This window comes from Eublepharis macularius, chromosome 7 (genome assembly GCF_028583425.1).
Source record: "Eublepharis macularius isolate TG4126 chromosome 7, MPM_Emac_v1.0, whole genome shotgun sequence".
Classification (NCBI taxonomy): Eukaryota; Metazoa; Chordata; class Lepidosauria; order Squamata; family Eublepharidae; genus Eublepharis; species Eublepharis macularius.
Window position 1 is genome coordinate 130,823,503 of NC_072796.1, and position 26,937 is coordinate 130,850,439.

The following is a 26,937-nucleotide window of genomic DNA, read 5'->3' on the forward strand; positions in this document are numbered from 1 at the left end:
CCTCTTCCATCTGGGACTCGTGCTGTAGAGTCCCAGGAGAATATTTCTTAACCAGGTACCACATGGGTCTCATGAGACATGCTCTCTGGCTGTGCTTCCCCCCAAGCCCATGAGGCCATTGCATCATTCAAGAATAGGGACCGTGCCTCCATCAAGCCTTAAAGCTCTTCATGATCTGGGACCCACATATCTGAAAAGGTGCCTCTCCCTGTTTGAGCTGGTACACCACCTCAACCCCCTTTCTGCCCATCTTTCCTTGTGGTTCCCTCATAGGGAGGTTATGACAATGGTGACCCATTCTAGGGCTGCTTCCACATAGCTGTCTTTAGGGTTGCCAGCTCCAAGTTGAGAAATTCCTGGAGATTTTGGGGGTGGAGCCTGGGGAAGGCATGGTTTAGAGAGGGGGGGACCTCAGTTGAGTATAATTCTGTAGACTCCACCCTCCAAAGCAGTCATTTCCTCCAGGGGAACTGATCTTTATGGTCTGGAGATGAGTTGATCAGGGCTTTTTTTCTGGGAAAAGAGGTGGTGGAACTCAGTGGGTTGCCCTTGGAAAAAATGGTCTCATGGCTGGTGGCCCCGCCCCCTGATCTCCAGACAGAGGGGAGTTTAGATTGCCCTCCACGCCACATGGCGCGGAGGGCAATCTAAACTCCCCTCTGTCTGGAGATCAGGGGGTGGGGCCACCAGCCACGAGACCATTTTCAAGCGGTTCCAGAACTCCGTTCCACTGCATTCCAGCTGAAAAAAAAGCCCTGGTTGTAATTCAGGGAGAACTCCAGCCCCCACCTAGATGTGATTGGTGATGCAGCTTCTGGTGTTTCCCCTGCTTTGCCATACTTCCCAAACCTTCTTTGCTACAATTTGGCTGGTGGGTTTGCACACCATGTGGACAGGCTTGGTAAACACTGTGTAATCCTAAACAGAATCACACCCTTCTAAAACCATTGATTTCACTGGAATCAGAAAGATGTAACTTTGCTTAGGATCGCACTTACAGCTTTCCTATTTTGTATCATTATCGAAGCCCAAATCTAGATAGAGACAATAACAGTCCACTGAGAAATGGAAAGACAGTCTCAGTTTTTTCTGTAATTTTTCTTACGAGGTTGTTACACCCCAAACCCTCTTGACCACTGCTTGTGTCCTTGCCGAGCTCCAGAAGTAGAGCTCCTTCCTCACTATGTTTAGCCCTTCCCTCTCTATCTGGAGCTTAGATCTAAATTTCTTGCAGCAATCTTAGCCAGACTTGATCCAGCGATAGAGAAAATTATTTTTCTTCTAGCTGATGTAATCCCGCGTGTCACTTGCATGGCTTCATTGTCTGCTTTGGCTGCTATAAAAATTTAAGATAAAGTTGTGCTCCAGGCCTAATTCAGTGCAGCATGGTCTCTGTGTTGGGGCCAGGACATCTTTACTTGTTTTAGTCTAATCCCTTCTTATCGTTGTTCTCTTGTTAACCCTTGCATTTTATGTATTTTTTTTAAAATTATGTTTGTAATGGACTTTGGCAACATGCAATAAATTTATTACTAGTTTTTGTTTTGTATATTTACCTCTCTGTAATCTAATTTCCTTTTTTCAATTAAAAAAAACTATATCCAAAACTACAAACATCAAATAAGAAAATAATTTAGCATGGGCATGGCCTTGGTTAGTAATTGGATGGGAGACCTCCAACGAAGACCCTGGTTGCAGAGGCAGGCAATGGCAAACCACCTCTGTTTGTCTCTTGCCATGAAAACCCCACCAGTGTTCACTGTAAGTCAGCTATGGCTTGAAGGTAATCTCCACTCCACTCACTGTTATATACTCACATGAACTGATTTCTTGATATTAAGATATATTGATATAGTGAGCTTCTTTATACGAATTTTCTTTTCTTAAGAACCAGTGTCTCTCTAATGCCCGCAGGCCACAAGAGATGAGTCTGCTATCTACACCTGGTAATGATGTGGTATCAAATAAAGAGCAGGCCATTGAGCCCAGCCGTGAACTTTCCTCTGACCACGAAGTCTCTTTTGCTCCTCCCCACTGGGGGAGAGACTGTGGTAGAGTGTCTGCTTGGCATGCAGAAGGTCCCAGGTTCAATCTCCAGCTAAAAGGATCAGATGGTTGGTGATGAAAATGTCCTTCACCTATGACCTTGGAGAGCTGCTGCCAGTCAGAGCAGGCAATGCTGACCTTGATAGAACAAGAGTCCAAATCAATAGAAGCCACTTTCAGATAGTGCTCCTGATTAGCATGTAGAAGTTCTCTGGTTTCAGTCCTCAGCATCTCCAGTTAAAAGGCTCAGATAGTAGGCGATGTAAATGACTTCCACCTGAGACCTTGGAGGGCTGCTGCCAGTCAAAGCAGGCAATGCTGACCTTGATAGATGAAGAGTCCAAATCAATAGAAGCCAGTTTCAGATAGAGCTCCTGCTTTGCATGCAGAATGTCTCGAGCTCAGTCCGCAGCATCTCCAGTTAAAAGGACCGAAAGACCTCCACCTGTGACCTTGGAGAGCTGCTGCCAGTCAGAGCAGGCAATGCTGACCTGGATAGACCAAGAGTCCAAATCAATAGAAGCCAGTTTTGGATAGAGCTCCTGCTTTGCAAGCAGAAGGTATTGGGTTCAGTCCTCAGCATTTCTAGTTAAATGGACTGAAAGACCTCCACTTGTGACCTTGGAGAGCTGCTTCCAGTCAGAGCAGGCAATGCTGACCTTGATAGAACAAGAGTCCAAATCAATAGAAGCCAGTTTTGGATAGAGCTCCTGCTTTGCAAGCAGAAAGTCTCTGGTTTCAGTCCTCAGCATCTCCAGTTAAAAGGCTCAGATAGTAGGCGATGTAAAAGACTTCCACCTGAGACCTTGGAGAGCTGCTGCCAGTCAGAGCAGGCAATGCTGACCTTGATAGACTAAGAGTCCAAATCAATAGAAGCCAGTTTCAGATAGCGCTCCTGCTTTGCATGCAGAAGGTCTTGGGTTCAGTCCTCAGCATCTCTAGTTAAAAGGACTGAAAGACCTTCCCATGAGACCTTGGAGAGCTGCTGCCAGTCAGAGCAGGCAATGCTGACCTCATTAAAACAACAGTCTTACTCAACATAAGGCAATTTCTTCTCTTCATGAGTTAAGAGCTGGGCCTGGGGCTCAGCAGCAGAGCCTCTGCTTTGCAAGGTGAAGGTTCCAGGTTCGATCCCGGATACCTCCAGCTTAAAAGGTCCAGGCTGTAGGCGAAGTGAAAGACCTTTGCCTGAGACCCTGGAGAGCTGCTGGCAGTCGGGATAGACAGCCCTGACCTTGACGGCCCGATGTTCTGATTCAGTATAAAGCAGCTTCATGTGTCCTTATGTGTGTGAAGGATAGCGGAGGGGTGACTTTCTTGCTGTGGTTATGTTGGACGGGGTACAAGTTCCCAGCCACCTTCTGTAACATCTGATGCCCAAGCAGATAATTCATCTAACGTGCCGTGAAGTCATCGAATCCCAAGAAAATAGAGTCTCGCCGTCTGACGGTGACTTAGTATCACTTTGTGAATCTGCATTTGCGTCTCTCTATGTTAATAATACCACTCTGTGTCTTGGCTTATTTTGTTTTTGGCTTTTGTGCTTAATGAAGGGACCGTGCGGGGCTGGGAGTACAGCCAGCCGCTTTCGAGTCCAAGGACCAAGGAGAGGAGGTGATGCCAGGGAAACACATTAGAGGCTTAAAAGGGGAGGAAGAGAGCGAGCGGTTGAAACTGAGGAAGGCCGGCCAACCTGAGCTGGAACCTTGACGATCAAAACCTTTCATCGTTGCTTTCAAGTCCCGCCCCCCCCCCACCTACATATTTAGAGTCTGGTACGGTGAGTTTTGATAAGTAGGTTCGTAAGTGTTCTTCCATTGCAGGGCTACACCTGCCAAAAACAGAAACATAAAAACCAAACCTCTTGTAACTAACTTCACTCAGGATGTGGAAGAAAAAGAACATTTAAACAGAGGAACACCAATAACAGAATCAAACAACACTCCCTTCCTCGGTTCTTTCTTTGCTATTAATAGGGTAACCTAGTGGAGGAGAAATTTGGGGTGGAGGGGTCCATGAGGACTTTTAGCAGCCCTATCCCTAAAACTTCCCGCTACTTAAGGAACCGAGTGCTTAACAACTCAGTGCTCTCACCCAGGCTTTTGCCTAGGTTTTGCTGCCAAAGTGCAGAAAGTTATTTTTGTAACTTTCTCACACAAATGTTCTCATCTGTTTTCCTTCTCTGTGTTCTCCACCCTCCCCACTAATTTTCCAAGCCACCTTTGATGCGATGTTTCTCCTTGATGCGATACCTCTGTTCAGGGCTTTTTTTCTGGGAAAAGAGGCGGTGGAACTCAGAGCAGGACCACAAGTGACAAAAGGCACAGATTGGACACTTGTCAGCTTCCCTCAAGTTTTGATGGGAAATGTAGGCATCCTGGTCTTGCAGCTTGGCTCTCCGACTGCTGTCCAATGGACTTTTCAACTGTCACTTGTCCAACATTCCGCCAAGCTGCCTACATTCCCCATCAAAACTTGAGGGAAGCTGGCAAGTGTCCAACCTGTGTCAGGCGTCACTTGTGGTCCTGCTCTCAGTGGTGGAACTCAGGGCCACACAATGATGTCACTTTGGGTCAGCTGGAACAAGGGGGGAGTTTTTAAAAGTTTAAATCGCCCTTGGTGAAAATGGTCACATGGCCAGTGGCCCCGCCCCCTGATCTGCAGACAGAGGGGAGTTTAGATTGCCCTCTGCGCTGCGGCACAGAAGGCAATCTAAACTCCCCCCTGTCTGGAGATCAGGGGGCGGGGCCACTGGCCATGTGACCATTTTCAAGAGGTGCCGGAACTCCGTTCCACCATGTTCCTGCTGAAAAAAAGCCCTGCCTCTGTTGGCTGACTGCTCAGACCATTTCCCCATATGGCATTGCCTCTGCAAACCTGAGACCACTTTGGAAGCCTCCTCTCCTAGCAGCACATTAGCTGTGTGAAGGGGCTGCTTTCCTTCTGCAGGCTAAACTGGGGCATTTGCAGTGCATTCCTTAGAAGGGCCAATTTCTCTTTCTCTTGTTCCTTCTTTGAAGCACTGTATGGAATGACCCTTTCTAGCCTGGCTTCAGAGTTAGAAGAGGAAGCAACAGAGAAGTACTGGATTAAGGTAGCAGCATGAAAGAGCAGCATATCACATTAAGCTACATTAAGCTACTGCAGTTGTGGTTCCAGGCCTACGGAACATCCTGCGCTAAGAGTGACCCTTTTCGCACTTACGGTTTAAACCGCCATTTATGAGCATTCGCCCCGATCGCAGTGGCTTCGGCATTGCACCTGTTCATTTCACACTGTCCACTGCAATTTCGATTTGGTGTCTGTGCTTCATTTCAAAACCTCGGTGCAATTTTGGGCTTTTGGGGCCTTGCAATTCACGTCACACTTTTTTAAAAAAGATTGAGCATGCGTAGTAACGTTGCAATGTTGGAACCCTTCCCCCCTTTTTGCTGATTGGGCTGTCCCCTGCCCACCGGAGAGGCAATTGGTGGCAGAGTTCTGGGGGAAAACATGTACCACTCTCATTTTTTTAAATCAAGCCAGGAAAGGGTTAAAATGCTGCCGATTAATCTCCTCCCAGGAAGCAGAGGCTTGTTTCCAAAGGGCTGTGCAAAATGCTTGGGTTTTTTCCTCCTCTTTAGCAAAGTCTGAAACGTGCCTGGGAGGGAGGGAAAAGCAGCCATTTAATCTTTTCCTGGCTTTTAAAGCCAGGAAGAAAGTGCAGGAACATTACAACGTTGCAACCCATTCTTGTCTTTAAAAAAAAAAAGAATGTGTGTGCATGCCCTAAGGGAGGAAGGAGAAAGCAGCTATTTAACACTTTCCTTGATTTTAAAGCTAGCAGGGAATTAGCAGCAAGCTTAGAAATCATTCCTGGCTTTTGAAAAAAATAAAACAGCATGCATACGGGGAGGAAGGAAACCAACGAAGAAGCAGCCTTATGACTCTCACCTCGCTTTACTAAAAAAAATGGTGGACAAAGGAGTTCAGAGAGCTGAGGAGGGTGGGAGTGGTTAATTCTGCACAAACCAATCAGCTCCCAGGGAAAAGGAGAGGGGGGGGGAGAGAAGCAAAAAGGAGGCAAAAGTGTTCACATTAGCAAAATGCGGGCCAGCTGCCAGTCGGCAGCGAACTTAAAAAAACATCGGGGTATGTCCGCAGGGGGAAAAATCGGGGATACAGCGGACAAAAAGCGGGACTGCATCCCATGACTGCTTTTAAGTGTGAAAACCTTGCAAACATGGGATGTGGAACAGGTACAAACGCGCTCTAAAAACCGAGTGCGAAATGTACCAGTGTCTCTACATGAGACGCCTGGGAGCATGTTCATCAAGTGCTGGGAGACACACTGTTAGCTGGGAAGTGTAGTTTTGAAAGATAGAGCTGGCAGAGATCTCTTTGGAAGGGATGGATTCTCTCACAGCCTCCCACCACCTCTGGCATGCTGGACTGTCTCCCCTTCTGGAGCCTTTGCCCTGCCGCCCCCACTGCTTAAAACTTTGAATTAACCAAGTGGGTGGCCCATTAGAAGTTTAGTAAATTTCCTCTTTTTGCTGCTTGTCTAGAACAGTGGTTCTCAACCTGGGGTCACATGGCCCCCCAGGGGGCCCCAGGATATTCCAAGGGGGCTACAGGTAAAAATTGCATAAATGGGAGGCCACGGCACGAGACTAGGGGGCCACAGAGGGAAGTGAGAAGTGAAGAAAACAGAGAAGTGACCGAGAAAACAGAAAAGACAGTGTGTGGGGTGCTGTTTCTTCATGCAAGTGTAACCCTGAGTCCACTAGGGGGAGCTAAAGAGCAGGGGTATTCCATATAAGGAAGAAAAAGTGCAATTTATTGGCATATAAAATAGCTACCTTTATACCGGTAGGACAGGGGGGGCCACAGGAAGGAAACAAAGTCGGAAGGGGGCCACAGTCGGAAAAAGGTTGAGAAACACTGGTCTAGAACCACAAAGGGGTGTGTGTGTGTTACGCTGGTAAATCACTTGACAGGTTAGAATACATGGCTAGGTGAGTTGCTTAATAGGTGACAGAGCAACAGACACTGCTGGGTGTATTTCTGTCTGCGACATTTCCCCCCTAAGAATTAGAATTAAATATATATTTGGGGAAAACATTCTGAAACAAAATCAATTTTAACAATTAAACTCAGTATTTTGGCATTTACGTATCACATATTTTGAAATTTGTAAAAAATGTCAAATAACAATTGAAAATAAGAGGGGGCAATAATTTAAAATCTTGCAATCCCCCAAATCTCCCTCTCAAGTGTTTTATGAGTAACTGAGCAAAGAATAATTCCCCCTCCCCACAGCAGAAGAGCCTTTTATCCCTGTGTATTGACAACCCAAGACAGAAGATCATACCTGTTTTGCCAAGTTAGATTTCACCCAGAGACTTAGGTTGTTTGCTTTGGTGGAGTGACTTTAGCCTATTCAAAGTTATTTCTCTACATCATCAAATCCATGAAAAGAGGCTTCTATGTTTTCATGCTATTTGCTTTGAATACCAAAAAAAGGTTTCACAAAATCATAATTATTGAGAAGAAGACAAAATGTTTATTAGGCTGCTCCTGAAGAGAGGATGTGAAGAACAGAGGTTGTTTTCATGTAGCACAGAGCTGTGCTTGAGGTCTTGTCCGCTACTTATATTTTTAAACATGTGTTTAGATCCACAGTTTACAAAGTTCAGCCATTTCTGGGATCTACTGGGACTGAAGTATCCAAACTGGCCAACAGTACATTTCAGTACGGAATACCTTCTGTATGAACGCTTCTCTCTCCCCATACACACCTTCCAGAGCAGCTGTGGCACTGATAGTCTACATTCCTCTGTGCATCCAGATGACATATGGAGATAAAGAGGGGACACGAACATGCTGGCCAGCTGCCCCCACCTTTAGATGTATTGGAAGAAGCAATGTCTGGTGTACAAAGAGAAAGAGAAGAAGACCCTAGAGGGGCAGCGAGGGCTAGTCAGATAGGAACATGAAGACAGCACTTCTCGTTCTATGGAATGTCATTTCTTTGTCTTGTCTTCCAGATGGATCCTCTCAGGGCAATATCCTGCTTCTTCTCAGAACTTCGCTTTCTTAGTCAGCCAAGTCAATAACCAGATCTCTGCAACACCACAATTTCCCATTTTCTGGTGAGAGAATCACCAGAATGGATCAGAGATAGCATCCAACGTGAGCCTTGGGATAGAGTCTGTAGTGAATGATGTCATGCAAAGCTGCGATGTCATTTCTGGTCAAAAGCCCCACAGCTATTTCACTGCGCTGTGCTACACTCTAGGAATTTACCTGCTCTCTAAGGTAAAAACCATGGATATCTAGAAAATTCCTAGAGTGTCACATGATGCGGTGATGGCACTTCCAAATTGTTGACCAGAAATAACGTGGCATTGCACAGTGCTGTTCCTCCACCCTCTTTGCACCTGGGGATTCAGGAGCAAAGGACAAGAGGCTTCCCACCAATCAGGCAGTCTGGCAGCCCTCATAAGGGAGCTACATTTGCATGAGATACCTAGTTCCCACTGCCTTTCTTGGGTGACCCTTTAATAGGGAAATGGGAGATGTTAGGGAATTTTTAGGCCCCATTTCATAAAATCTTATTCTGAGCATACATTCTAGCTACCAGCACACAGAAGAATGTAAACAAGTAAAGAAAGGCCTTGTTCTAGTGTTAAGATCCTATCTCTGGGTGAGACGGGTCACTGGGGAATGTATAAACATATTGTTGGTTTGGTTATTCTAGTTAAATAAAGTAAGGTTTAACTTTGAATGAAACCCTTCCCAAGGAAAATATCAGTTACATGGCTCCAGCTTCTCAATTGCTTGTATAATCCATTTATCATTCAAACATGGTGGATGTCATGTTTTCTGGGAAAATGTGTCATTTTGACATGGGCTGTTTTCACACAACTAATCTGCTTCCGTAACATTGCGAAATGTCGCGCAAAAACCATGGAAGATAGCATCTTCTCGCGAGAGTTTTGCGAGATGTTGCTCAAAACTCACGATGTCGTGCAAAACTCTCACGAGAAGACGCTATCTTCTGCGGTTTTTGCATGACATTTCACACTGTTATGGAAGCAGATTGGCCAAGGTTTCATCCTAACCTCTGATCTTTTATTCTGTAAAAAAATGACAATTATTCTGCAAACAATCAGTACATAAAGCCCTCCAATGCTAATGATCTTTACACATGTCTCTCCCTAATGGAGGCAGTGCCTGGGGTTATTCCATGTAAGAAATAAACCCATTTTTCCTCTGTGTTCACTGTGTTTGGTGTCTTGAAATATATATGGGTTAGTGGTAGTAGGGGACTTATAAATTAGAAGCAGAGTACTATTTTAAAAAATCTCCCCTAACAGGAGCTCATCCCAGAAGACATAATGGCATCTCAGAAGCTTTGGGATGAGCTTCCATTTCTTAGTAGAAGGGCATGTGTCAAGTGCCTCTGGTTGGCAGCATGGGCCTCTGACAAGACATGGGTCTCTATATGTGCCCCAGTATCTTAATCCCGAAGCCAACCCTCCTTTCTGAAGCCTCTACATTGCCTTCTTTACTACTACTACTACTACTACTACTACTACTACTACAACAACAACAACAACAACAACAAACAACAACAACAACAACAACAACAGTTTTATATACCGCCCTTCAGGACAACTTAATACCCACTCAGAGTAGTTTACGAAGTGTGTTGTTATTATTATCCCCACAACAATCACCCTGTGAGGTGGGTGGGGCTGAGAGAGCTCTGAGATAGCTGTGAATGACCCAAGGTCGCCAAGCTGGTTTCAAGCAGAGGAGCGGGGAATCAAACCTGGCTCACCAGATTAGAGTCCCGCTGCTCTTAACCACTACACCAAACCAGCTCTCTTGGTTCTGTGCCTTAACTAAGTTATTTTTTAAAAAAAATATTTTATTTTTATTAAAGCAGAAAATAGCATTTTGCTGTAGAAAGAATATCAAAAGCAGACTATATAACAGAAAAAAAATATTAGACATTAAACATAATATCAAAACAAAATATGTAACAAAGTATTGAAACTACATAATAAAACAAAAAGTAACATTAAAGAAGAAGCATAATATCAAAAACAGAATGTATAGCAGATTATTAGAACTACGTAACATTTCTCCTCTCCATCCCCTCAGCTATTTACATTAAAATACATTATACTCACCATTTTATAATTAGCTTATTAAAAAACCCTTATCTTTCAGCCACATAATCAAAAAAGACTTTCCATTTCCCCTGAAATCCTGAAATCGGTCTATTATGCACGTAAGAAGTTAATTAAGCCATTGTCACATAAACATACAATTTATTCATCCGTTCAGTCACATCTGTGCCTTAACGGTGCTCTGAGGTTGGCTGGCTTTTTTAATAATTTGATGTATTCAACTTTTAATGATTTATGTTTTTTTTTTTTTTAAATTCATTTACCCACCTGAGGTCCTTGGTTGCCTAGGAGAAAGGTGGGCTTAAAATGGTTTTAAATAAATAAAATTAACGTTGTCTTGGTGTTTAATCATTTCTCAATCCATTGCTCTGGAGGAGACGTGTAGCATATACTGTAATTACCATCTTTTTTATCCTCCAGATTTGCAGATAGGTTGCAACGCATGCTCCTGCAAAGTGCAAATTAACGTCTCATGATATTTTTCCAATGTGGCTCTTGGCTCTGCAATTATTTCCCCACACTTCATCTAAGTAAACACTTTCATCTTGCTGGAAAGGGAAAGGACCCTGTGGTTATTGGCCCCTTGTGGTTTCTGGCCTACCAAGTGGATGTTGTTGGCAGTTTTCCTCGGGGTTTGTCAAATACCGAAGAATACGCATTACTTAATATGTGTCTGAAGTCATACTTTAGGCAAGAGGTTGAAAAAAGATCCTGTTTCCCCAGGAGCTGACAGGGTGACTGACTACACATTGGCTTGGCCTTCTTCTCAAGGCTCAGGACATGCAGGTTAGATTTCCTGGTATCCATTAATATTGTTCATTCATCACATGACAGCAGTTGGGTTACCCGTTTCTTCTACCCTCCCATCAGGAGGGTAGAGTCCCTGGCACTTACCTTGTGTTGGGCACGTGATCCTCCCTCGGACCCCGGAGCGAATGCGATGGCATTACTTCCGGAAGTGATGTCATTGTGCTGGCCGCGTGAGCACTCCCGTGCTCCGTACAGGGACAATTCAGCTCATATGGGGCCCGAATCAGCCCCAAACAAAGTGCAGAAACGCTCCCGCGGCCAGTGCAATGACTTCACATCTGGAAGCGACGTCACCGCATCTATTGGAAGCACACACGCAGGGTACATTCCTGAGGTGCCTGCCAGTGGTGGACAACTTCTGGGATGAGGGGGTAAATCCCCGGGAGTTTGCCTGCCACTGGTGGGCACCTGGGAGACATCAGATGCCCCTAGGAAGCATGATGCATGATGATAGCAGCATCCCGTAAGTTCACTCATAGGGGGAGAGAATTGCCCATGGCTGTAATCCCAGGTTTGTTCCTTTTAATGGTGTACCTCTTCCTGTCTTTGGCTGTCCTAATGTGCTACCCATCGTTTTAACATACATCATAACTCCGTCCATCTTCCTGTCATGTGACTCTGTGGTGTCACATGACTTTCTACCAAACGCTTGCAGCTCCATGCAATCCCAATGATTGAAAGCCACTGCTCTAGAAAAATCTGGATTGTATGTCGCTCAGACATTGTCAGAATACTGACTGGGATTCTTGAATGATTTCAGCAATTGGCTTTCATTAAAACTGTGCAGAAAGGAATGAATGTGGACTGAGGCAGAAGAGCAAGTGTAAATGCAAGAATGGAAATAAATAAAGATCAGCAGTAGGGGCAAGCATTCTGATATTTCTGGGCTGAAATTAAACCTGAAGTTTGTTGTTTCATTTTGGCTAGTGGTAATTCAAAACAGAAAAAGGCAGTCCAAAATGTTTATGATTTCTTAAGGGTTATTTTGACTTCGGGTAGACTGAACATCTGAGGTCAGACACCAGCTCTCCCACCTCTATTGTCAATGGTTGGTAAATCTGATGTCTGGGCTCCAGATGCCAGGTCTACCTTCACTGTTTCATTGGGCAATAGGCATGGCCCTAGAATCACCAGGGAGGGGCTTTGGCTCAGTGGATGAGCCTCTTCTTTGCATGTAGAAGGTTCTGGGTTCAAACCCTGGCAACTCCAGTCAAAAGGACCAGGCAATATATGATGTAAAAGATCTCTACCTAAGACCTCGGAGAGCTGCTGCCAGTCCGAGCAGACAATACTGACCTGATGGACCAATGGTCTGATTCAGTATATGGCAGTTTTGTGTGTGTATCACCCACCGCCGGCACCAGGGTTTCTGGCTCTTGTGAGCACAGCGCGCGCGCCTGGGGACTGCATGATGTCATCACGTGATGATGTCATCACGCAGTAAAGGCGTGGCCATTGGCCGGCAGGTGGCTGGGGCAACGCGAGGAGGCTGCCCAAGCTCCACACACCACCTCGGCTGTTTGCTGTCCCTAGCCTGTGGCTGCTGCACCCGCCCGGGGGCGTGTGGTGGCAGCAGCAGTGTGGAGCTGGCCGGCGGCAGCGGCACAAGGCAGGTATGCCAGCTCCGTGGCATGTGCCTCTGCCCCTGGCACCCCCTCTGGCACCCCCTCCAGCCCCGTGGCACCTGCAGCCCCTGCTTCACCGCCTCAATGGTGGTGCCAGCCCTGGTATCACCGACTGGAAACAGCAATGGTAGACCTGGCCTCTATCCATCCAGAGGCCAGATCTACTGTCCCAAACCTAAAAAATGATCTGAAACGGATTTCTGAAATGGTATCCCAACATTTCAGGGGAATAATCATCATCATGCCCTTTCTGAAACACCGAACCATAATTAAAACTAAAAATTTTGAAGTGTAAATTTTTGAAGTGTCCCCTCAGAGGCCATTTTCCTGCCATTTTATCTCCTTGTCTTCAATTTCTTGAAGGTGGAGGATGGTTGCTGAGGGTGGGGATTTACTTGCTGCAGATGGGAAAATGGTAAGCTCATCAATACTGGAGTGGCCCATCAATTTCTGTTCAGCACTATGATGAAATAGAACTGCAGTGTTCAGTGGTAGTAAGAACCAAGCTACAAGAGAGGAATTACGTGAAGAGGAGTACATGAAGGGAGTCGCAGTTAGCCAGGAAGCTGAGTTTTAAAAGAGATCAGAAGGCTTTGTCAATTTCCCCTCTCTACAGAGCCAGGGAGATGCTGCTCAGAGGGTTTGTTAATTTCCTCTTTCCCTCTTAGAAGGGGAGGAGAAACTGACAGAGCTTTTGGAAAGCTAAGAGGAAATTAACAAACCCTCTGAGCACCTTCTCCCTGGCTCTGTAGAGAGGGGAAATTGACAAAGCCGATCTCTTTTAAAACTCAGCTTCCTGGCTAACACTGTGATTCCCTTCACGTTCTCCTCCTCATGTAATTCGTCTCTTGTAGCTTAGCTCTGAGTCTCTGATGCTGTTGCCAGGGAGGAACAGTTACAGACATAAGATCTGCCCTCGGTGCTCTGCTTGTAGGCCTTCAGTGGGTATCCGGTAGGTCACTGGTTGGCCGCTGTGTGAAACAGAACCCTGGACACGATAGACCATTTGTCTGATCCGATGAGTATACTTGATGAGATATGGAAGGAGATGGCTGTCTTCACTGTGAAGTTTCAGAAGCATTTGAGTGCTTCTGTTGGAAATGGGATACCAGAATAGATGGCAGGAGCCAATCATCTGAGGTGATCCCTTCCCTTTCTTTTGAGTTCCTTTGATCCAGTGATCTTGAGCAGCAGCTAAGGAGTCTTTCTTTCTTTAAGGAAAATGTGGTGGAGAGATACTTGGCCAAAGCCAGCATGATCTCTCTCCACCAGCAAATAAGGAGCTATATTGTCTTTTGATACAGTAGGAAGTAGGTAAAGGGTAAAGGTAGTCCCCTGCGCAAGCACCGAGTCATTACTGACCCATGGGGGGGATGTCACATCACGACGTTTTCTTGGCAGACTTTTTATGGGGTGATTTGCCATTGCCTTCCCCAGTCATCTACACTTTACCCTCAGGAAACTGGGTACTCATTTTACTGACCTCGGAAGGATGGAAGGCTGAGTCAACCTTGAGCCAGCTACCTGAACCCAGCTTCCGTCAGGATCGAACTCAGGTCGTGAGCAGAGCTTGAACGGCAGTACTGCAGCTTACCACTCTGCGCCAGGGGGCTCTTACAGGAAGTAGTGTTGTTCAAATAGGAGCAATCCACAGTTCATGATAAGAATTGTAATGAGGGCACTCCAATATCATACCAGACAAAGGGTCAACCTTTTCCAGGTCACATTGACAAAGTCTATCTGAGTCAGGCATATTACAGTATCTCCCATATAAAACTGCTGAAAGGAGCTCTGAGGTCATTCATATGCCTTTATAGTGCAGTGAAAGCGAGCGCCTTAAAGAGCAATACAGAACTCTTCTTCCTGAAGGAGTTAGTCGGGAACTGATATTTCCATACTGCCGTCAGGGAAACCATAAATAAACATAATTGTGGCTGGACTTGGAACAGTCAAGCATAGTGTTAAAATTACAGAGTTGTTGACCTCGTGTGCTGTGAGTTTTCCTTTAAGAATCTTCTGGCTCAAGGCAATACAGTGTAAAACAGGAGGTGGGGACAAAACACTAAAAAAAAAAGTGACGCGAAAGCAGGAAAAGTTACTCCCGAGGAAAAATGCAGGGCTCGTCCTTAATCCTGACGTCAGACCTGTCTTTAATAAAACCTCCCGAGAGCCAAAAGGAAAAAAGATCTGTGTCAACTTGGAGGCTTGTAAAGGATTCTTCTGCCGTTTATTGCAAGTGCTGTATTTGTTCTAAGGGAGTTATTTCCCCTCCTAAAGATCTGGGTTCAATCCTAATGTATTTCGTCCTGGCTTCCAGTGATGAGGTGGCTTCTGCCCTGGATTCTAGCAACCAACGGCATTTTGCAGGTGAGTATAATTTTTTTCTTTCTTCCACTGTCTCCCTTGTTTGGGTTTTTGTAGCCTGGCTGAAAGAAATGCAAATTGCTAAGGCGGAGAAGAGAAATGATAACTGTGGCACAGATACAGGAGAAGGATGGGAAAGGAGAGAGGATAAAGCGGTGTGTGCTAAAGGTCTGATCTGGGGGAATGGAAGCTCTCAGGAGCTTCTCTGAAATGTAAGTTATGCCACCTTTTTGACCCACAGGGAATATATTCAGATTGACAGGGCAAAAGAATTTGAGGATGGACAAGCTCACAGGCAGCTGAATTGGAGTCAATCTCAAGGGGTGGTATGTGTTCTGTAAAACTCCTGTACGGCTCTGCTGATCTTCAGATGTAGGTAGTGCTCCTGTGCTTTTCTTTTTAAAAAGTGTGCACGCGCTATGATATTTGCAGAGAACTGTCAACAGCAGCGGAAGGGATAGAGACTATTAGGTGCTGCTGGAGTGAATTGGTGGCCTCGGGACACTGTTACACGTGGCAGGCACTCTTGGATTGATGCTGCCCCAGAAGCGCATGTCAGGGGCTGCAGTACCTGCAAACTCTTTGCAGCAAGAGCTCCAGGAAAGAACTGGGGCAAATGGACTCAGCCAAAGAATTGGCACGATAATATAAAAAGCTGAAAGGTGCAACTTGCAGATGGGGTTTCAACAGGCAAAAAAGGGGTTGTACCAGACGGCAAATTCTTTTCAGATGCTGTGCTCTGGTGAGGGTGTAAAGGGACTGGGCGACAGAAATAATGGCATGGGGCACATCCTGCCTGTTGGCGTAAAATGGATTACGAAGATAACATAATATAAATACAGTAAGGGTATTGTGCACAATTTTCTTTTATGCTAGGAATAATTAGAGATGTTTTCTCAGTTGTAGGTGAAAAGCTGGATTATCATCTTGCTGGGAGGCTTAGTAAGGGCAGCAGGCCAGGAAGGCCGACACCCTTGCAGAATCTTGTTGGCTTTCCAGCAGCAGCCTAACACAGCAAAGTATATTGAGTTGTTGATTATCACTGGTAGGGAAGGAAAGAACTGAGACATGTTTAGAGTTCGATTAGAGAATACATGTGACATGTTACCAAGCACTTTGGGGTCAGATTCAGCTTGCTCCATGGTAGGGCAAACAGGGGCTCCCACTCTCATTTTGTCTTGGGGAAACAGAGTGCAGGGGGCAAGGCTTAAGTTCTTCCTCCTGCTTGTGCATGCTTACAGACCAAATTTGGCCCTACAACATTACTTCCCTGATGTTACATGAGACATAAGTCAAGTTGGAGAATATCAGTGTTTACAACTGGAAGCATTATGGGTTCATGTAATTCCCCAGGTTCAAAGAAATCTATAGATTTCTACTTCATTTGGAATGAAATATATACATATATTTTGATTCTCTAATTCTGGTTGGATTATTAGTTGTGTTATTATTTATGGTGTATATGTTTACTCTTTTTATTTATTTATTTATTTATTTATTTATTTATTTATTTATTTATTTATTTGATTTATACCCCGCCCTAGCCACAAATGGGCTCAAGGTGGCTACCAACATTAAAAAATACATTAAAATCACAAAAACATAAAATCAACAATAATTTTTTAAAAATCATTAAAATAGTCCAGGAGCAGGCTATTTAGACAGGCTATTTTCTCGTGTACATGTTGTTTGTATTTGTTTAAAATAAATAAAAACAGATACATGAAAAATTAAAACATACATAATAAAAACTATACAAAATTGTTAGACTCAACCCAAAATGCACATCATTAAAACAGTGAAAACCAGTACCAAAATGCATACCAAAACATAAAACATGCATACAAAAGCATTAAAACAACATTGTCGAAGGCTTTCACGGCCGGAGAACGATGGTTGTTGTGGGTTTTCCGGGCTGTATTGCCGTGGTCTTGGCATTGTAGTTCCTGACGTTCCTGACTGTGACACTGAGAGATCTCTGTCTTTTGGTGCTACACCTCTGAAGATGCCAGCCACAGCTGCTGGCGAAACGTCAGGAACTACAATGCCAAGACCACGGCAATACAGCCCGGAAAACCCACAACAACCATTAAAACAACAGTTAAAACAATGGGCAGGAAGGAGGGCTCTTAAAAGTGGGAACTTAGAAAAACAACAGCTGTACTGTACACATTCTTTTATGATGACTGTTTGCAACGATCCGTCTGGTCCCTTCAATTTGTGAGTTACCAAGACCTGGGTGAGCGTTTGACGCTTGCCCCAGGCATCAAAACCACTAGACAGCACACTGCACCAGGGGCTTAGCAGGCGTGGTTCTTCTTCCCTCTTTTCTACATTCCTGCAATTCTCCACCTTTAAATCTTAGAGCAACATTTTAAAAAATGACATAAATATAATTGGGATTTTTTTTAATGCCCTAATTCTATCTATGATTCTAAGAGGACTTTCAGATTTCCAAAGCTGCTGAGAGAGAGAAATTTGTGCTTCCCTGTCTTGTGCTTTCAGTTCTTGTGTGAAAGAGAGATGTGCTGCTTCCTGGTGCAGTACAGAAGTGCAAGACTCTGCGCAGGAAATATTTATCTCTGAGCTTCAAGACAGACCTGGCAGGGCAAGGCCTGCCCAAGGAATTTTGCTTCCCTGGAAAAATGACCCCCCACCACCCATCACATTTTATTATATGTTGAGATGCATAACCATCCATTCACTCCCCGCCTTTCCCCCCCTATGGAGACCCAGAGCAGTTTACATCATTCTCGTCTCCTTCATTTTATCCTCACAACAACCCTGTGAAGTAGGCTAGACTGACTGTGTGTTTGGCCCAAGGTCACCCAGCAAGCTTCTGTGGCAGAGTGGAGATTTGAACTGGGTCTCCCAGATGCTAATGCAGCAATCTTAACCACAAGTTAAGCCAGTTTGGTGAAGTGGTTAAGAGCAGCAGGACTCTAATCCGGAGAGCCAGGTTTGATTCCCCGCTCCTCTGTCTGAAGCCAGCTGGGTGGCCTTGGGTCAGTCACAGCTCTTTTAGAGCTCTCTCAGCCCCACCCACCTCACAGGGTGATTGTCGTGAGGATAATAACAATGGACTTGTAAACCACTCTGAGTGGGCGTTACGTTGCCCTGAAGGGCAGTATATAAATCTAATGTTGTTGCTGTTGTTCTAAAAATGGTATAGGAACAAGCCAAGCTGAGCGACCCCTGTTATGTGTTGTGCTAGCTTCACGTAAAACCATGCTCCTCGGGCTTGCAATCCTATTGGGTAATAGGAGTAGCTGCAGCCAATCAACTCTCTTGGATATGGGCCAATTGCTGTTTGTAAATGTTGTATTCAGCGCATGCAAATGAAGGATCCTAATTGTCTGTGTTCTTATTGGGGAGTTACGGAAATGGGCGTAGTTTGGGTGCAAATATCTGGATCCCATGGGAGCCAGTTGTTGTTGTTGTGTTCTTACGGGTTGAAATCACTCTGGATGAAATCACTATGAGCACTAGGCTCTAAATACAACAACCCCGGTGGTCGTGCAGGCCAACACTGCAAAGATCACTAGGCTAAGACCTGCTCAGCAGTGCCCATGATGCAAAGCAGCTCACCCATTGCCTCTGGTGGCAGAACAACAGGAGACATTTGGTGGGCTGATATTTGTTGCTAGTAAAGAGCTTGATCTAAGCAACCAGCACAAGTGAAGCTGCAGCTTGGTTCTGCTGGTTCTTGGTCGCCACTCATGCACAGCGGCCTACCAAAACTTTCCTGGTAAATTAAATAGTCCTGCCTGGGATGCAGGTAGGGAGCCACGTTGCCTGCTTTGGTGGGAGACCTCCAGCCTTGAGCCAGCTTAGCATACTGCTGTTCAGCTGAATGGCATGGGGGAAATATTGGGGAGGGAGAATGGGAGAATCACCACTGTACCAATGCTGTAACATGACTTTCAGTGCAACCTGGAAGTGACATTATGTTGGGTGACACTCTAGCATTCATCCAAAACAATATGGTTAAACCATAGAGTTTGCGATGAATGCCTGAGATTTGCCCCTATGCAATGACATCACTTCTGGGTTGCAGTGGACGGAAATGACATCACCATATCACCAGCCAAATTAGGCCCCCAACCCAGATTGGGCGGAAAGACAGGATACATACTTTTTGTAAATAATTAAATAAATAATAAATAGAAGTTCTTTTCAGATGTGCAGGTGTGGTGAGCATGCACACACCAACCAGGATCCTCTGATATGTGTGATCACCTTGTTGTATGCCCAGGGCAACGTACACGTTCTCCAGTTTGGGCTCATGCAAACTCAGCCCTGGATTTCAGAGGGGATGCATCTTTTAGGTTTATCATGCTACCGTTGGTGTTCCCCCAGTGCCAGTGAGTGCTTCCTGCCACCGCTCAGCTGGGCAGTGGGAGGAAAATGGGGGAACAGGGAGCATCCCAACACTTTGACATCACCCCCTGTGTGCCCAAAAGTGATGCCAACGTGTTGTTGGGGACGCTTTAGCATTTGAGCAAAACTCTATTAACAACAATAACAACAATAATCAGGTTTTTTTCTGGGAAAAGAGGTGGTGGAACTCTCAAGAGGGAAATGAGGAAGAAACACACGGGATTCTTTGAAATAATGTTATTTTCACGCACTGTTGCTGAGTATTTTCAAGAGGTGCCAGAACTCCGTTCCCCCGTGTTCCCCCTGAAAAAAAGCCCTGATAATAATCCAATTTATAGCCCTGCTCTCCCCATGAGTGGGCTCAGGGTGAGTTACAGCAGTAGATAAAATTACAATAAATAATCCAATAAACCAGTAAGTTTTACCCAAATGCTGGAGCATCCCTGGTGACACACTGACATCTCTTCCAGGCTCACAGGGAGTGATGTCAGTATGTCACCAGTTATGTCTTTATGTCATTGGCACACACACTCAGTAAGTCTCCCACTGGTTGCAGCTTTGTGCTGGCAGCCCTGGTGTCAGTGCATACCAAAGCTCTGCACACATGATAAAATAGTGAGTGTGTAAGTTGGAAGGATGATAGGTGGCACATTCAAGCACCAAAAATGAAACCTGAAATGGATTGTTCTTGCACTAGCAAAAATGCCCATCGTGTGAAAAATGCAAGGGGATCTAGAAAACTGATTCAGCAGGCCCCCTCCCAGCGGCACGCAGGTGTTTCACAGCAGCCTGGAGACCAGAGTGGGAAGGTGCAGAAGGGAGGGGCAGAGAGGAGTGCTTAGACCCTCAATTCAGTAGGTCTCCTCCCTGCAGCAAGCAGCCTCAAGGCCAGAGGCATTGGCAACGCGCCTGCTCATGGATAAAAAGTGAGTTGTCACCAATACAGCTTGCCTTGTATATAGTAGGATGCTCTGGAAGCAGCTTGGTGTTTTCAAAACAACATAAGCTAGAGTAAAATATTGTAATTCCATTTAACTAGAAATCAGAAGCAGCAATGAAACAAAGCCACCGTCATTTTCTTCTCAGCTACTCAAATGTCATATTGAATAGAAAAGCTTTTCATGTAACTTGCCAAAATCAAATGGAGTGTTCAGACAGGATTCCTTAGGCGAAGGGATCCAAAGGGGAGGTCTGAACTTGGAGGCTACCCACGGATCATGAGACACCTGGCATCTTGAGGCATCTGGGAATTCCGGCATCCAAAGCAGTCCGCAGAGACTTGATCATATCTGCAGTACAGATATAAACTGGTTTAAGTACTGCAGCTTCCTCTTGAGGAATCCTGTAAATTGTACTGTACTGGGAATGTAAGTCACTAGAGTTCTCAGTTCAGGGATTGTGCTGACTCCTTGCATCTGCTGCCACCAAGGTAGCTTGGCCTTAGTGGGTACTGCAGGCCTGATCTATGCTGCATTCTAGCACCACCACTGCAGGTGGCAAGAGAGGGGTATTGCAGTGGCTTGCTCAGTAAGGGGCAGATGACATAAGCAGCCAATAGGGTCTCGGCAGGCTTGTATAAAAATGATGCCTCTAATCTGGCTGAGCTGCAGGACCTTTTCTTTCTTTTTCCTTTCCCTGTAAGCTTTGAAAAAGGACTTCTAGGAGAATTCATCCCAAATGAAGTCTTCTCAGCTGGAGGTGGTTTGCCATTTCCTGTCTCCTTGTAGCAATCCTGGACTGCCTTGGTGATATCCCATCCAAACATTAACAAGGGGCAACCCTATTTGGCTTCTGAGAGCTGATGAGATTGGCCTACCCTGGGCCATCCAGGTTAGGGCACCAACAAATAGGAGATCTTGGAAAGCTGTTGCAAGTCAGACGAGACTGACCAAGAATCTGACTTGGTGGAAGGCAGCTTCAAGTATTAATTTCCAGAGGGAATCTGGCATGCTCCTTTGTATGTTTCATTTGGGAAAGTTACATTTCATTTAGGAACCCTGGAAAGACCTGCTAAGTATGTATGTACTTTATAGGTATCTGTAAAAGCCTGTAAAAAGATGTGAGCCTTTCATGTGAGCCGAAGAGCTCATTGCCTGTGGTCTTGTTCAGCCATATGAACTTCTTTTTTAGTTGCTCGCTCTTTCCACCTCCCAGGAAAAAAATGATGGGGTTTGCCTTTATTTTAAGGATAGAAATCTGCCACTGAGATCTTGTGAGACCATGTTGTGAGATCTCGATGCCCATTTTCAGGGTTGCTAGGCAACCTACAACTATCCTTGCTGAGGATTCCAAGCCTCAGATGGTGTCCATGTGAGGAAGTGGGAAGAGAAACAGACTAAGACAGGTAAAAAGATAGGAGGGAAGGAAGGTAAAGCTGGAGAAGGAAGGAGAGAAAATGTAGAAAAGGAAAGCTGAGATAGGCAAGGGAAACACAAAAAGGTAGTGAAGGGGGACAGGAAGGTATAAGAAGATGCCGAGGAATAAATGGAAGAAAGTAGGTAGGCAGATGGGAAGGAGGGAGGCTGTCAAGGGGAGGCAAAAAGGAAAATCAAGAGGGAGAGAGACAGTGGGGAAAAATGATCACCCCACCCATGGGCCCTTATGAGTCCTTCTCTTGCGACAGATAATCAAAATCTATAAACTGTTTTAATCTGTAAACTACAATATATTTTTGAACAGCTTTTGGTATATAAATCAAATGTTGTTGTTGTTGTTGTTATACCTAAGATTATGGGCCTGGAGAAGTTAGTGGGATGGGTGAATAAGGCTTTCCAGTTTCCTGCTGCTGGTGGGCAATCTCCCGCAATTGTAGCTTCTGCCCACCAACAGGCAACGTGCACAGCAATCGCCTGGCAAGGAAGCTGGGGAAATGGGCATGAATGTACCCACATCCCTGGCTGAAAACATCACTTCCCATGTGACCAGAAAGCGATGGCATCACACTGCGGCCAGTTCTTCAGAAATTCTTTAGAATTTAGAACTTCTTTAGAAGCGAGCCCCCAACATAGCATTTTTACAACGTTTCCACTATTCAGGGACCAATTGGCCATGGTATGATGCTATTGTTTCTGGGTTTCATGAGAAATGATCACGGGGTGCACCTGCATGTTGTGCACAAAGGAAAGTTAGATGAATGCCCACCCCCTACCTCCCCCCACGTTACTTGAATGGCTACATGTGTCTATCCTCTGGTTTCAGAAGCAATCCCTTGAGCATGTCCAGAGTGCACACCTGCACCGTGAGGGTTAACATATATTATCAGTCTTTTCTTAATATATACCAGGGTCCCACAGGTTGTACAGCTGAAGTTTGGGCAGTTGGCTTATATTCAGTAAACTTGGGGAAGGTATTACTACCAAACAGACAAATAGGGGAACGGCTATGAAAATCCAAACCAGGAAATAAACCACAATGAATACATAACAGAGCAGGGGATGTTAACATTCACACACTCCACGTGGGAGTAATTCGGGCTTATAAAACTTAAATGACGCACATTGCTAATATTTCCAGAGGAGTTAGCTGTGTGAGTTTGTAGTTGCAAAATAATAAAGAGTCCAGTAGCACCTTTTAGACTAACCAACTTTATTTTAGCATAAGCTTTCAAGAACCACAGCTCTCTTCATCAGATGCAAAACAAAGAGAGAAGTGGTTCTCGAAATCTTATGGTACAATAAAGTTGGTTCATCTTAAAGGTGCTATTGGACTCTTTACTATCTTGCTAATATTAACTAACTCTGAGGTTATGAGGCTTATGAGTCTAAGGAACCTTAAAAGCCTGGTGTATCTGTATGCGTAGGTGCAATAATAACAACATACGACCCATCTTGGAGAACGTAGTTCCTGGTTGACACTGGAAGAAGCTTTCCCCAGTGGGTATGCCTTGGCTTGGATATATCCTGCCATATTGATTGAAGTCTTTACTAACTTGTGGACACACACACACACACACACACACACACAGAGAGAGAGAGAGAGAGAGAGAGAGAGAGAGAGAGAGCTAGGAATCAGGTCAAGATTCAACATTGTTGTAACAAGGCCAGTGGTTTCCTTGCACCAGCAATAAAGTTGTGCAACCTGCTCCTATAATTATAGGATTCTTAACTGCAGAGTTCAATAGCATTCTCATCAGAGGAACAGAGTTACTTGGGGAGAAAAAAAACCCTGAAACCTTTCCATTGTGGCTTTTCTCAATTCTGCAACAACATTTCCATGACACGGGAGATGGAATAGCAATTATGTCTTTCTGGAGGCGTCCATATGTACTTGGGCTTCTCCCAAACACATACACACAGAAAGAAATGATTGCTATTCCATCCTCTGCATTCTGGAACTGTCACAGAAGAGTGTCCAAGCCCTGAGACAGTCACTGGTGCTTTATAAACAGCGGGATGTTGTATGAATCCAGCAGGGCTGAACCAAGCCTCTTCAACCACAACATCAAAATATAACAGAAACATAAACACGGATCCAAAGAATGGTGAGTGGTGCTCATCTTATGGAGTTGATCTTTTCCAATTCCTCCCTGCCTTCTGCAGCCCTTGAAGGTCAGGAGACCTTTGGAAATGATGTAGAATGAAGGGCTCTGCCACTTGAGGGTGGTGGGAAGAATCTGCAGAACTCATGGACACTTGACTGACCTCTTGCAAAAGGCCCCGCCATGCCTTCTGCAGAGGGTGCAGGATGCTGTGTGTGTGTGATGGTGCACAGAAGGCATTAATGAAGTCACATGGAGCACCTCCATGGTGCCAGTAGGGCTTGGGTCTACTGCCTGTAGGGTTACCAACTTCCAGGTGGGGGCTGAAGTTCTCCTAGAATTACAACTGAGCTCCAGATATCAGTTTTCCTGGAGAAAGTGGCAACTTTGGAAAGCAGATCGACGGCATTGCAACCCCGCTAAGCTCCCTTCCTCAAACTCTGCCCTCCCAAGGGACTGCCCCCAAATCTCCAGGTATTTCCCAAACGAGCTGGCAAGCCTCCTGCCTGTTCCTATATGGGAAACAAAGAGTGTTTGCGCCTCTGCATCATTTGCAGTGCATGAAAAAGCAGATTGTGCTTGGAATCACACCATGTGAGTTTGTGGGTCACGTATGTGTAGTTCCGTTACCTGCCGTCACCTCACTGATTGATCTTGGGGATTAGTCTCTGTTTTAATATTCCCCGTCTGCAAAATCAGCACATGTTTTCTACATGCTTGATGTGTCTTGGCCCTATTATACGTATATGAAGGGTTGCCAGCTCTGGCTTGGGACATTGCTGATGACTTCAAGGCGCTCCCTGAGTAGACATGGGCATGAACAGAACAAAAAACGAACATGGTGTTCGTTGTTCGTTGCCATCCACAAACAATGAACAACAAACACTCATTAACATGATTCTGTTCATGAACATATTCATTGTTCGTTGTTTGTGGGGGCCAGCAGGCTCTCCTCCAGCCATCAAGATCCCTACTGCACCACTCCCAGAAACCCTACCTAAGCAGGCAGCAGGAAAGGTACCAATAATAAATAATAGCTTGGCCCAGAGCCTGGCAGCAGCCCTGGAACCTGAAGGGGTACTGCACCACACACAAAGAAAATTCAAGCTCCAGTACACTCACCCTGTCTCTCTAACAGCAGCTGTCTCTCCCTGAAAGCCAGAGCTGAGAGCCCCCCCCCCCCCGGTCTTTTCCTCTTGTAACAAATTTGGAGCTCCACACTTGGAAGGAAGACCTGCCTATCAAGCTAAATTGGGCTTAGATTGGGGTTTCTAGGGCAACGGCAGGAGTTCAGACAGAGTTCAGACAATCCCTGTCTACGTTGCCAAGGGAATTGATTGCAGGTGCCAGACTGTCTGGCTTGACGAATAGCAACAAATGAGGCTTGCAACAACCACCTGTTCCTTTAGAATGGGGCCTCACAAACAGCTTGTTCACAAACAGCAGATTGCTGTTCGTGGGTTTTTAAAGTTTGTATTGCTGTTCGTGCCCATCTCTATCCCTAAACAAGGGATGTGATGCCGTGCAACCCACCTGCTGAAGATGCCATTTTCTGCTTTGTAGGAGGCATTACTTGGGGGGTAGGGCCTTGTAAAAAGATACAGAACCAGATATACTCAGGGAATAGGGGGCTTTTGTACTGAGTTGTGCTCCGAACGTGGGCTCTGTCCCTGGGCTCCATTTGGTCATTAAAATGCTTCCCTCCCCCCAAGCATTGACGTTTAGGGTTGCCAGGCTGCAGCTGGCAATCCATTGGAGAATTTACAGGCAGAGACTGTTGTACTGGCATTATGATAGTGTGCTGACATCACTTCCTGTGAAAATTGGAAGTGACATCATGGAATGCTCTAGGGTTTGTTAAAAACCTCTATGGTTTTACTATAGAGTTTTTGCAAATCATAGAGTATCTCATGACACTACTTTTGGTTTTCACTGTAAGTCACATCAGGATGCTGGTCCGACGCTGATGCAAGCCCTGATTCTACCTGCCCCACCTTTCCTCTCTCTGGCACTTCAGGCACGAGAGGATAAAATACCAGGCTGGCAGGAGGTCTCCAGGAGACCTGGCAACCCAACTGTAGAAAGAACATCGGTCTCAGGTTGCAACTGCTGCGACAGAAAAAGCAACAAAGGAGGCTAGCGTATAGATTGATCATTCTTGGTATAGTTTCCCCCAGTTCCCACTGTCCAGTGTGTGTGTGTGTGTGTGTGTGTGTGATGCCCTCAAGTCAGAATTGAATTATGGTGACCCCTGGTGGGATTTTCATGGTAAGAAACTATCAGAGATGGTTTGCCATTGCTTGCCTCTGCAACCCTGGTCTTCGATGGAGGTCTCCCATCCATTTACTAACCAAGGGTGACCCTGCTTAGCTTCTGAGATCTGCCAAGATCAGGCTCACTTGGGATATCCAGATCAGGGCTCCCAGTATCTAGATGCTACATTTTTTTCTTTTTCTCTGGTTTTGATGCTATTTCACAAGCAAACTTCCATTGTCTAGTCCAAGGCCGTTACTAAACTGGTAAGGAAAATAAAGAAAGTCTAGGAAACTGGATGGGGAGTGGGGAAGCCAAATGGAGTCTGGAGGATGAGACACTCTAATGCTTTCCTAAGGAGACCCTGTACTAGGCTGAAAAACGTGCTAATCTAGTTGGCTCTTTGCATTTAGCTTTTAATTAGAATTTCATTTCATTTTATTTATTTTCGTTTGTAGTTTGCCTTTCTCACTGGGACTCAGGGTGGATAGAAAGCACAATAGAACAATTCAGTCCATCAATACGCTGATTAAAGAACATTGATAACGTTTGAATTATTTTTACGATGCCCCCCACTACTTGTTTTCAAATCTCAAAGTGTCTCTCTACACGAGACACTTGACATGTGAAGGACATGTGTCAGGAGATGCAATATTAGTTGAGAAGGGTAGTTTAAAAAGACAGAGCTGATGGTAGGGCAAAGGCTAGGAGAGCCAGTTTGATGCAGCGGTTAAGAGCGGCGGGACTCTAATCTGGAGAACCAGGTTTGATTCCCCACTCCTCCACTTGAAGCCAGCTG

At 45.3% G+C, this 26,937-nt stretch overlaps 1 protein-coding gene across 1 annotated transcript in view; it reads left to right on the forward strand.

Annotated features, from left to right (window-relative positions):
* The first annotated feature begins 14,861 nt into the window (after window positions 1–14,861).
* Window positions 14,862–26,937, forward strand: part of CCN4 (cellular communication network factor 4) — a 48,457-nt gene continuing 36,381 nt past the window's right edge. Inside the window, exon 1 of the mRNA XM_054985218.1 lies at window positions 14,862–15,031. Within this exon, the coding sequence (XP_054841193.1) occupies window positions 14,984–15,031 (48 nt within the window). The 5' untranslated portion in view covers window positions 14,862–14,983. The remainder of the gene's footprint in view (window positions 15,032–26,937) is intronic.